The 12101-nt window shown below is 38.7% G+C and overlaps 1 protein-coding gene across 1 annotated transcript in view; it reads right to left on the minus strand.

Annotated features, from left to right (window-relative positions):
• The window catches only part of ADGRG7 (adhesion G protein-coupled receptor G7), a 55375-nt gene that overhangs the window by 24772 nt on the left and 18502 nt on the right, over nucleotides 1-12101 (minus strand). Inside the window, exons 3-6 of the mRNA XM_065913851.1 lie at nucleotides 11520-11624; nucleotides 7784-7893; nucleotides 4948-5097; nucleotides 3556-3659 (exon numbers count right to left, since the gene is read on the minus strand). Of these exons, the coding sequence (XP_065769923.1) occupies nucleotides 3556-3659; nucleotides 4948-5097; nucleotides 7784-7893; nucleotides 11520-11624 (469 nt within the window). The remainder of the gene's footprint in view (nucleotides 1-3555; nucleotides 3660-4947; nucleotides 5098-7783; nucleotides 7894-11519; nucleotides 11625-12101) is intronic.

Below are 12101 nucleotides of genomic sequence, written 5' to 3' on the forward strand. Positions count from 1 at the left end.
AGCTTTTCACAATGCTCGTTTCTGCTCTGGATAAGTTCGCAGATAGATCAGATGGACAATGGGAGGAAGCGGGGGGGCATCTGTTAATTTGGTGTTCTCCAAAGATAAACTGGCTTAGGCAGTAAAGAATCTGCCTGCATTGTGGGAGACCCGGGTTCAACCCCTGTGTCTGGACAATCCCCTAAAGTAGGAAGTGGCAACCCACTCCAGTTTTCTTGCCTGGAGAATCCCATGGACAGAGGAGCCTGGTGGGCTACAGTACACGGGGTCACAAATAGCTGGACATGACTGAGTGACATTGACTTTCAAAGATAAGTCATAAGGTTGTTTCTTTTTCCTGATTCCCATAAAAATATTTGCACTTTTTCTGTTCTTGACAAAACAAAATGTCTATGTCTAAGACAACAGGTTCAATCTAATTTTCCCAGAAATGAAAGAATTTCATTAAAATTTAATTATTCTTCATTCTGAAACTTTATTCCTGCCATTAATATATCTTTTCCCTTCCCCAAGTAACATTAAAAAAAGAAAATTTTAAATAAAGAAATTTCATAAAGAGAATGTGGTAACCATTCATAAGGAAACAGTCAAGTAAAGTCACTGTTGTGAAAGTTTTCCTTTCATAATACTATTTTCTGTAATTTTCAGTGATTCACACTATGTATTTCCCACTTAATGAATATTAACAATGAAACCCCAGAGCTGCTTTCAACAGGAGGAACACCTAACAAAGCTCCAGCCTGCTAGGAACATAATTCATTCAACCAACAGCATCTGTTGAGCATCCACTAAAAGCTCAGTACCTGTGAAACACTGGGGACGCTAAGAAAAGCTTCTTCAGGCATTGAAGACTAACAGGGAAAATGTGCTAGATGCGTGGGAGTGTTTGCTGTTTTTAAGGGTTGCTCTAGGCTTGGACACGTGTAAGGCATTTATTCCTCCCATATTATTCTTTCCTCCTCTTGTCATTATGATCGGATGATAGGTGGGTGCTGGTCAGGAGACTGGTCATCAACCTGGTACAAATGACTAGAAGAAGCAATCAGATCCCCTTTCACTCAGGAATCTTCCATTAGTGCAGCAATTATATCAGAAAAGCCTGGCTTTAACAGGGTCCAGAGAGGTCATTATGTCTGGCCCTCCTTATCTCAGGTTTCACATCCGTGGTTGGTTGAATCTGCCAATGTGGAGCCTCCTGATGATACAAAGAGCCAACTACACCATTTTATATAAGGGACTTGAGCATCTGGGAATTCTGGTATCTGTGGGGAGCAGATGAGGTAAGAGAGAGTGTGGTCCTGGAACCAACCTCCCATGTATACTGGGGAAAGACAGCCTATCATTGTAAGGACAGATACAAATTTGAAATGAGGGGCTTAATTATTCCTGTTGAAAATAAGGGAAGCTATTTCCCTCCCCTGGGAATGAAAGAATGGAAAATTAGAGTGAGATACACCACGAAGGTTGGTGTCTATCAGGAGAATTTGCACCTGGTCTCAGGTCAGTGGAAGAGTTGCCTCAAAGAACAATCTCCTTCCAAGGGAGAGAGGAGAGAGAGTACCTCTGTTGGCAGGTCACCAAGATTTTTCTAAAGGGTTGGTGACCTGATCTTAGAGCTAGAAGCTGAAGATAGAAGTCTTATCCATATGAATAAAGACCTGAGTCCACAGCAGTTTACGCAAAAGATCACCTGGGAGAGGGTAAACTGATAGCCCATCATTAGAAAAATAAGTAGATTAGAAATTCAGAACGGGAGGAAGGAGGGTCTGATTGTGGTTTTATCAATTCATATTTCAACACATCCTATATTTAAATGTTTCATTTATTCCTTTACACACCTTCTTTGATGGCATTTGGAATTAACACATAAATTACACAGCCTTTTTTTTTTTCCTTCCATGCCAGAAGACAATAAAAATCATAACTGTTTATTGTTGGGACAATGTTTTCATCTGTCTCATGATCTGTGACTTTCTCAGCTGAATCCCACAATGGCTCTTTCCTCAGCCTTCTCACCAAAAACATCCACTCTTCCCCTCTGCCTCCAGCAAGACTGCAAACACAGAGCCTCCAGCTCTGGAGGGAGTTCACTGAACACAGACTCTGAATCTCATGGCTGCTTCCTTCTCCAGCTTCAAGAAAAACGGGAGCATCTACACTGCCAGTGAGAAGGATCCAGACTCCTAGTGAAATCTGAAGTCATGAAATATACCAGTTCAATTGTTTACACCTCTACCACCATCTCTCAGAAGTATAATCTTGTGAATGTTCTGTTTCTTGCTTTTGTGCTTCTTCCACTTTGGAGACCCAACACTAAATAGGTGCTGGTCATAATTATTAGATAACTGAGAACTACTTCTAGGAAATAATAGGTCATGCAAACAAAGATTGTGTACAAGAATGTTGATTGCTCCAAATATCAAAAGACCTGAAGTTATCTAAATGTTCAGCAGCAGAGAACTGCTTAAATAACAGTTCACTCATATTATGCAGTAATCTAAAATATGACATAGATGCATAGGTATTTATATTCAGAAGATGTTTATAAGCTATTATAAAGTGACAAAAACAAGTTCTAAATTAAAAAAATATGTAGTAGAAACCTCCCTGGTGGTCCAGCGGTCATGATTTCACTTTCCAATGCAGGAATGTGGGTTCAATTCCTGGTCGGGAAGCTAAGATCCCACATGCCATGTGGCCAAAAAACAAAACATAAAACAAAAACAATACTGTAACAAATTCAACAAAAGACTTTAAAAAATAGTCCACATCAAAAAAATCTTAAAAGACAAAAGAGTATGTAGTAGGATATACACACACAGAGGAAAAAACCTTGAAGAATATATACCAACAGGTTAACCTGTTTATAAACAGGTTAAGGTGAGATGATATTTAAATTTTCATTCCTCTACATAGTTTCTTTTTCTATAATGAGTATGCATATTTAATTAAATTTTTAAAGAGTTAAGAAAACTGTATAGAAGATAAAAACACATTGAATTCTAGTGAGAGACATCTATGAACAAAGTACACAAGTTTTAGTATAAATGCACAACCAGATGTAATCCATGACATAGGAATCCAAAAGAGAGAAAGCAGGCAGAGTTGGATCCTCTTTTTTTTTTTTCAGTGTAGCCTTGGGAAAGCTAAAGAAAGCTTAATCAAACTACACTAGGATCTTAGGAAGAGCTGAACTAGGGTGGGGTTGGGTGTGCAGGGGAGCTGGAAATGTGTCTTGCAAAGCTATGCTGTTATTTGCAGTTCTGGGCACTGAGAAAGGAGCTGGAAGAATTATGCACGCAGTGGTTCCTGGGCCATGCCAAACTCAGGCTGGGAAAACAAGTCCTGATCTGAATCATCCCAGTTACTCTACATCCCAGCCCATGGCCACCCCTGCAATGAGGAGTTAGAAAACTACAGCTTTAGTCCGCACTCCAGAGAATTCGCTGTTTAGTGTATCCGCGAGAGAAGTAAAGACACCTCTGTTAAGGCTGCAACCTAGGAAAGTAAGCAGCACTGCGTTAGGTTTTCCTTCCAAACTGGAATTGTGCTTACGTTGCAAAGGTATCATCACTATCAGCAGCAGTAGCAGCTCTTTGAAAAACATCTTCACTGGCATCTAGAAGTTGACTCACTGTTGTCACAGCAACTTTTTTCGCCTGCGAGGAAGAAGGCATTGATTATCACAGAAGACAGCCTGCACAGCATCATCATCATTAGAGTTACCATGAAGGATCACGGCATCAAGTGGCACCGTTGGTATGGTAATCTAGAGATGTTTTTCAAAACTAAAGCTTTGGTTTTTAATCTCCCTAAGAAGGCAGAGAGAATAAAGGCAAGGCACAGTGAAGATATAAACTGAGTTGATTAGGAGGCTTAGGTCTCTGAATCTGACCTCAAGGTGTTTCACAGAACCTCCACCCTCACCCTCAAGAGCACAAAAGCAGGTGCTTGGATACAGAGGCAGAAACAAAATAAGAGTACATTACCGTCCATAATACTTAATATAAGACCTTAATTATACTTACTCTAACTGTTAGTAACTATTAGGCTTAGTAAAATTATTTCCAGTTTTCTTAAAATTAAAAACTCAGAAATATGTCAGACACAATGTCTCCACACCTGATTACATTTTAACTGCCTTCTTTACGAGTAGTGACACCATTCTGTCTTTATGGGCTAATCCTGTCATAAATTCTATGTTTGGTGGTCGTTATATCTCTTTCAATTCCATATTTATTAACTTGCAATTTGAATCCCACTTTCTTTCCAAAGGACCTAGGATAACAAAAAACATTTTTTTAAAAATAAACTATTTAAAAAGAATAGAAGAAAACAGATGCTTTCAGGCCATGCTGATCTCCAACTAGCAGACACTGGGCCCTTCCACACTGGTGGTTTACAAACCCTGCTAGCCTAAACTAACTAAACTGCTAACCTAAACTGTGCCAATTGGGGAATGCTGCCTGCGGTTCTCATCGTCAGGTACCAGAGTTTAACAGGTTATGATATCAGAAATGTAAACTAGGCTCAATTTTTTGGAAAACAAAGACTAAAATTCAAATATGCACAACACAAAGGGATCACAGTTTAAAACAGCATGATCCAAAGTGAGTTTCTTGGAACTCTAGTTATTTGGAACTGAACAGAGGTGAAAGGTCAAACGCAATTGATAAACATATTAATACAGTGAAACAGACTTGTTCATTCCAGGACTTTCCAGAAGATTTACCATGATAATCATTTGTGGCTATCCCAAAAGAGAATATTAGGACAAGAAGCCCTTTTTTATCGATATTCCTTTGAACATCTCTCAGAGAAGAGTGCTCTGCAAAATGGTTTTGAGCAACTTAAACCCTGCCCAAGTCCATACCTTGTAGTAAGGAGTAGAGTTTGAGTTGTCTTTCTTTGTTCCCCTCCCTTTTTTAAAAACCATATGAGTTTTACCTCAGATGAAGCATTCCTGGATGTGTTAAAAATCTGTCCAACCACTTTAGTAGCAGACATGATGTTCTCAGGAGTTAATTTACTGGCATTCGATGTTAAAATCTGGACTTCATTAGAAATACTTTGAGACTGTGTTGAGATATTGACAATCTGTTAAAAAAAAAAAAAGCCCTAACTTTATAAACTACACCTTTGCAAGCAACACAGTTGAATAAGATGGAACTGAATTGACCCCTAACCTCATGAACATCAAATCCACTCCATTTTTCAGTTCTGCTTTTTCCCTCGCATAAAGGACACAGTTCATGTAGGCCAGAGGCTTTCCCAGCCCTTACTATTAATACTTGCCAGGATTAATTAACTACGCCAGATCAGGGCTCCTCAAGTATAACCCATGGACCAGTGGTGGTTCACTGATTGCTACAGGGTCCAGAGAGGTAAAAACAGAAACTGAAAGCGGTCAGAAACATAACAATTCTACGCTGTTGAATCTAGTAATTTGTAAAATGGATTTTTATCCTATAAGCCTTTTTTGCTTTACTTTCCTAGTAACTCATTAGTATTTTACAAAATTATAGCCTGCAACAGGCTGGAAATTTTTTAAGCTGGCTTTGCAGCACATAGTGTTAGGGGAAGTTAGGAAACCTCTCCAGGCACCAGTGAACCTCCAGGCTCTAGGTTGTGAGGCTAAACATATTAATCCGTATTATCTTTAGTGGAGCCAAATGTTAAAACCTCTGTGTCTGTGTGGCTTAGTTTTTCACTAGATGGCAGCATCGTTGCAAAAATCAAACCAAGGTCACAGACTACTCTTAGAGAAGAGTCAGAAGCAATGTCCAATCAGTAGAAACAAGCTTCTCATTCAATGGCCAGGTCTCTGCTATGTGTTAGGCATTTAACTAGATGCTTTATAGGTGTTATCATATTTAATATGCAAAACAATATTGCGAGTTGAGCACCCTCATTCCTATTTAAAGGCTTGGAGAGGTTATGGAGCTCACACGAAGTTCATGCAGCTTACAAATGACAGAAATGACAATCAAAAACTGGCTTATCAGACTCCAGAACATAAAGCCTTTCCCCCATCTGTGTGAAAGTGCAAGTTTAAGTCATTCAGTCATGTCTGACTCTGTGTGACCCCATGAACTGTAGCCCGCCAGGTTCCTCTGTCCATGGAATTTGCCAGGCAAGAATACTGGAATGGGTTGCCATTCCCTTCTCCAAGGGATCTTCCCAACCCAGGGATCGAACCCGGGTCTTTTGCATTGCAGGCAGATTCCTTACTGTCTGAGCCACACAACCTATGTGGTTGGCAGCCATTTCCACACTCTACCCTCATCCTCACCCACTCCCTTGCCCAACTGAGATTAGGGAGCCAGTGTGGTACAGTGTGGACTTTAAAGACTGTCTCCGTCACTTTTTGGCTGTGGTTCACTGAGCAAAATAGGACACTCTCAGAGATAGTTTCCTCATCTGTAGAATGAGCACATCAATGCTGATCTATATAGTTGCTTTTAAAATTAAAATAACACATATAAAAAGTTCAGCACAGTATTTAGCACACAGTAGTACTCAATAGCATGTAAGTGTGGTTAGCTAGAATAATCTATAATATGAGAATGAAAATATAACTCACAGAGGTTGTGTCTGTGTTAGTCGTTCAGTCATGTCCAACTCTTTGCGACCCCATGGACTGTGGCCCACCAGGCTTTTCTGTCCCTGGAATTCTCCAGGCAAGAATACTGGAGTGGATTGCCATTCCCTTCTCCAGAGGAACTTCCCAAACCAGGGATCGAACCCTGGTCTCCTGCATTGCAAGCAGGTTCTTTACCGTTTGAGCTACAGGTTATGTAAGGACTAAATGAGATAACACACGTAACATGCCTAGTGCCAAGAGGAACACATAAAAATAAACTTCTTCTTCCTCCCCTTGCTCGATCCCAGGTATTACAATTCCTTGCATTTGCATTTGAGTATATCCTTAATCAAAATAATCTAATTTGCATTAAAGAATAGTTAATTATACTTCCCACTTCACCTGCTCATGAATACAGCTCTGAGACCAGCATCAGGTTCTGAACTTCCTTTTTCAAAGGGATTTTGATCATAGTTTGTTTACACTCTTTATTCTGATCCAAGAGACCATAAACTACCTTCCTTTTGGTATCAAATGTTAGGTATCTATTTTCAGTCAAAACTTCAGTGGTCAAACATGTTGGGCCATTTAAAAAATAGTTAAGGACCTAGGGAATGTCATGTACACACTGCTATAGTTAAAATGGATAATCAACAAGGACCTATTGTATAGCACATGGAACTCTGCTCAATGTTATGTGCCAGCCTGGATGGTAACGGGGTTTGGGGGAGAATGGATACATATATATGTAAGGCTGAGTCCCTTCACAGTTGACCTGAAACTACCATGACATTGTTAATTGGCTATGCCCCAATACAAAATGCTTTTAGTACTAAAAAATAAAATTTTATTAAAAAATGTACCATACCAAAACTAAAGTGAGAAAAGACGTTATCATTTTCTTTATAATATATATCAAATGTAAAATGCAGCTATTAAAAATACTGAAATAGTAATAAAAAATAAAATATGCTATAAATTATCATTTGCTGACCTTTGCCAAACCAACATGTCCAACTGTCCATTTTCACATATGGATATCAACTTTAAAATATAAGGATGGTTTTAGTTACTAGTCTTTGCTATTTCTAGTCTGAGAGTATTGAAAGCATTGATTTGGCATCAAGTATCTGAAGAACAGAGAGTATGTACAGTCTGAACTTTTTTCCCATTGCCCATCTCATGGAACATATAGCCTACCTGCTTTTCCAGGGTTTCCAGATTTTGATTGCAATTTCCTATCATCACATTTTGTAATTTTATTTCTCCATTTTCATCAATGCACTGCCGAATTGCCAATGGATTGCCCACTTTAATAAAAAGAAACAGCAGGGAGGGATAAATTATAATTATGGGATTAACAAGTACATACTCCCATATGTAAAATAGATTTTAAAAAACACAGGTTTATTGTTTAGTGCTGGAAACTATATTCAATGTCTTGTAATAACCTACAATGGAAAAGAAACAAACAAAAAAAGAATACACACACACATTATTCTTAGTCGCTCAGTCGTGTCCGACTCTTTGCGACCCCATGGACTGCAGCACGCAGGCTCCTCTGTCCATGGGGATTCTCCAAGCAAGAATACTAGAGTGGGTTGCCCTGCCCTCCTCCAGGGGATCTTCCCAACCCAGGGATTGAACCCAGTTCTCCCTCATTGCAGATGGATTCTTTACCATCTAAGCCACCACAGAAGCCCCTCTGCCCACATATATATATATATATATATATATCTGAATCACTTTGCTATATATCTGAAACTAACACATAATTGTTCGTCAACTATACTTCATCTTTAAAGAAAAGAAGAAATAAAGAATATTTGGAAAAATGGAAGCAACCACCTGCTCCAGTACACATAACCCCTTCGCAATATGATTTTACTGCTCCTCCCACAAGAAGTGAAGTCTGTTCCTCCATTTCCTGAATCTTGCTTTGACCAACAAAATGTGGTAGAAATAACATTGTTTGATTTCCAAAACCTAGATCATCAGAAAGACTTGAACTTTAGGTCTTCGCCCTCCTGGAACGCTGTCCTGAGACCATCATACAAGGAAGTAGGTCTAATCTACTGGAGGGTGAAAGGCCATGTGGAAGAGACCTGAAGCCCTCCAGCTAACAGGCAGCACCAAAGCCTCATGTGAATAAGATCATCTTAAACCTTACAACACAATCCAGCTGCCACAGTCAACCCACAGGACTATGAGGAGCTTATATCTTTATTGCTGTCAGCCAGTAAGTTTGGGCTATTTTGATACATAGCAAGGGAAAAGAGAATCAGACAGTCACTGCATGAATATTTCAAGCAGATACCACTTGTCTAGATTTTTAAATCTGGAATTCAAAAGATCAGTCAACTATTTTCTTCCTTTGAAGTCTGCAAAGAAGGTCTGCCTTCCAAAAATGAGGGACATAAGGGCATTGAATTGGATGTGACAGAGAATACTAGTCTGAGAGGCCAGAAACAATGTGAAAAATTCCTCCTAGAGATTGAATTATATGGGCTTCCTTGATAGCTCAGTTGGTAATGAATCCGCCTGCAATGCAGGAGACCCCGGTTCGATTCCTGGCTTGGGAAGATCTGCTGGAGAAGGGATAGGCTACCCACTCCAGTATTGTTTGGCTTCCCTTGTGGTTCAGCTGGTAAAGAATCCACCTGCAATGTGAGAGACCTGGGTTTGATCCCTGGGTAGGAAGATCCCCTGGAGAAGGGAAAGGATACCCACTATAGTATTCTGGCCTGGAGAATTCCATGGACTGTATAGATACTGAATTCTATAGTGATCTTTCCTTCTTTACCCAAATCTGGGTAACACAGGAAAGGCAAAGAGTTCTATAGTTTTTGCAGCATCTACAGAGTATGTAACTGGCTCTCAATAAATCATCAGGTTTATTTCCTAGGATTATCACCTGAGCCTCGGCATCTCAATGTCCTCCGCTGGCTAGTCCTTAAGAGCTTGTAGATAGATAAAATCACTACCAGTTGTCATCAGTGGGACAGCTGATCAGTAGGTGAACTCTTCTCAGGACAGCTCTGGGTAGCTGCTTAAGAAACTAGAAACACAAAACTAGAGGTTGCCCCTACAACACTTAAAGCAGAAGGTTAAATTCACTCTTAGATGATCACTCCACTTCTACTCTACAGCATAATGAAAATTTTAAACATTTATGGAGGATATTATTTTTTATGTGGCCACAGTTCAAACGCATCTTTTCCTCTATATTACTTAAAAGTATGAACCTATCCACTCAAAATCATTAAAAGTATTTTGGTTATTTGCTATATAAAGCCAAATTAATTAGAAGTAATTATTAATATAATATTAAAAGCAAATTTACCAATTGTTGACATGTATATCGTTTTTTAAAATTTATTTATTTTTAATTGAAGGATAATTGCTTTACAATATTTTATCAGTTTCTGCCATACATAAACATGAATCAGCCATAGGTATATATACGTCCCCTCCCTCTTCAACCTCCCTTCCTAGAAATCTATATATTTAAATGTTATTTTATGGGCTCAACCTCAAATTCAAAGATAAGTGTAACAAACATTTTCATACTCATTACTAATAAAAGAAAAATATATAACCAAGTGAAAGGTAGTGATTCTCTTGTTCCAAAAATGTAATATATTTCAAGCAATTGTGATATCCCTTGATAGGTATATATCTGATATTTTTACTCTTCCCAATTCAATAGCACAGTTATTTTTGGTAGCCACATCTCTTTTGTAAATTATAATGAAATATTTAAGACATTAAGACAGTATGTATCTATTGACATATTATCGGAAGTAGGTACCAATATAGTTGAAGCTCCTCTTTTACCTCTGAGCTCTTATTAAGAAGCTAGAAGGAACTATGTAAAGAACAAATAATGAATACTTGAGTAAGTGTGATATATGTGGGCTGAAGCAATTTAGATTCAGCAAATGGGATACTAGTCTCAATAATCTCTTAGAATAAAGCAAAGAAAGGCATCGGAAGGAGCAGTACATGTAATTTATTCAGTGCTTCAAAGAGTACCTGACACACACAGAAATAAATATCTAAATAAAATGTGAAAATTTTCTCAGGTTCATTATTGGCAGAAGTTCAATCAAACACTTGCATAAGAGTTAGTTACTGAGATATCCAGTTCTGCAGGAAGTGGATGATGAGCCCCAGAAAGGTATGAGGCAGCAGGACTGGTCAGATGAAAATCAATGCAAACTAAGAACTGTTTAAACATTTAGGGAAATCACGTGGCACAATGGGCTCTAAGCTTGCAGGAAAGGAGTCCATGAATTTAAAGGGCTACTCTTAGAATATATTACCCAATCTGGCATTAAAATCACAAATGTCATCAAAAGCCTGGATCTCATCAGAAAGCATGTTAGAAATAGAAAATACCATTTGCTCCTTTATTCTAGGAAAGCGTTTGTGCAAAAAACATTGTCACACTTCAGGAAAGGTATGCTGAAGCTACAGAATGTTCCAAGATGAAAACCCAAAATGTTCAAACAGGTGAAGGACTGGACAGACGCAACTGCATTTCTACCTAGAATGATGAAGTCTCAAAGTAGATATGGTATAAACCCACAGTCTAGCTAATCTTTAAAATTGAGATAAATTATGTAACTGAGAGAACAGATGTCAACTTGATCAAACTCCAGGAGATGGAGGGGGCCTCAAGAATAAATGAATTGAAGAAGAATTAAAAGGAATTTACTACTGATCTATATTTTAGTTTTTAGGAAAATCGGAATTATATGAGTTAACACCCAAAACTCTGAACACTGGCATCATGAAAGGGAGCCAATTCCTTCAACAGAATCTTCCCTGATGCCTCTTTCAGAGATCTAAAACTAGTTGGAGAGATGATAGGTATGATCCCGCATAGCAATTCATATGCCTAGACAGAGGAGATGCTTGGGGAAGCACATACCATTTAGAGTGTTCTTGTCACATACTTGCAAGGAAGATCCATATCTTCCCACGGGAATTCTGTTAAAAGTAAAATTCCCATAGGTACTGTTTTCACAGAAATTAACTGTAATGGAAAGAAAAAATATTTTTCAATCATAAATTCATCATTATCAAAATTTTTTCATTATTAATTTTCATCATTTTTCTTTCTGAATTTCAAACCAAACTAAAGCCAAAGCTCAGCGCCTACAGAGTGTAATTTGAAGGGTAACAGAAGGCTTACAGGCCTCACTGACCACCCAGCAGCAACACGTTTTCTTATTCACCTAAGTTACTACCATCACAGGAACTAGCGCATCACATCGCAGGCTCAGTGAAAATGCGCACAATACGTAACTCAGTACAGGCAGGACGTGAGCACTAACACATCAGAAAGGACAGTGTGTTACATTACTCGGAATCTTGAAAATCAGAGATACAGAGCCTACAGTGGCAAAGGGATCGAGGGTGGAGCTTAAAGCAAACAGCCAAAGGCACGGGTTTCTGCGGGGGTACCCTGGCTGTTCAGAATGTTGGAAATTATAGGAGTGAGTTTCTAAGG

Source organism: Muntiacus reevesi, chromosome 21 (genome assembly GCF_963930625.1).
Source record: "Muntiacus reevesi chromosome 21, mMunRee1.1, whole genome shotgun sequence".
Classification (NCBI taxonomy): Eukaryota; Metazoa; Chordata; class Mammalia; order Artiodactyla; family Cervidae; genus Muntiacus; species Muntiacus reevesi.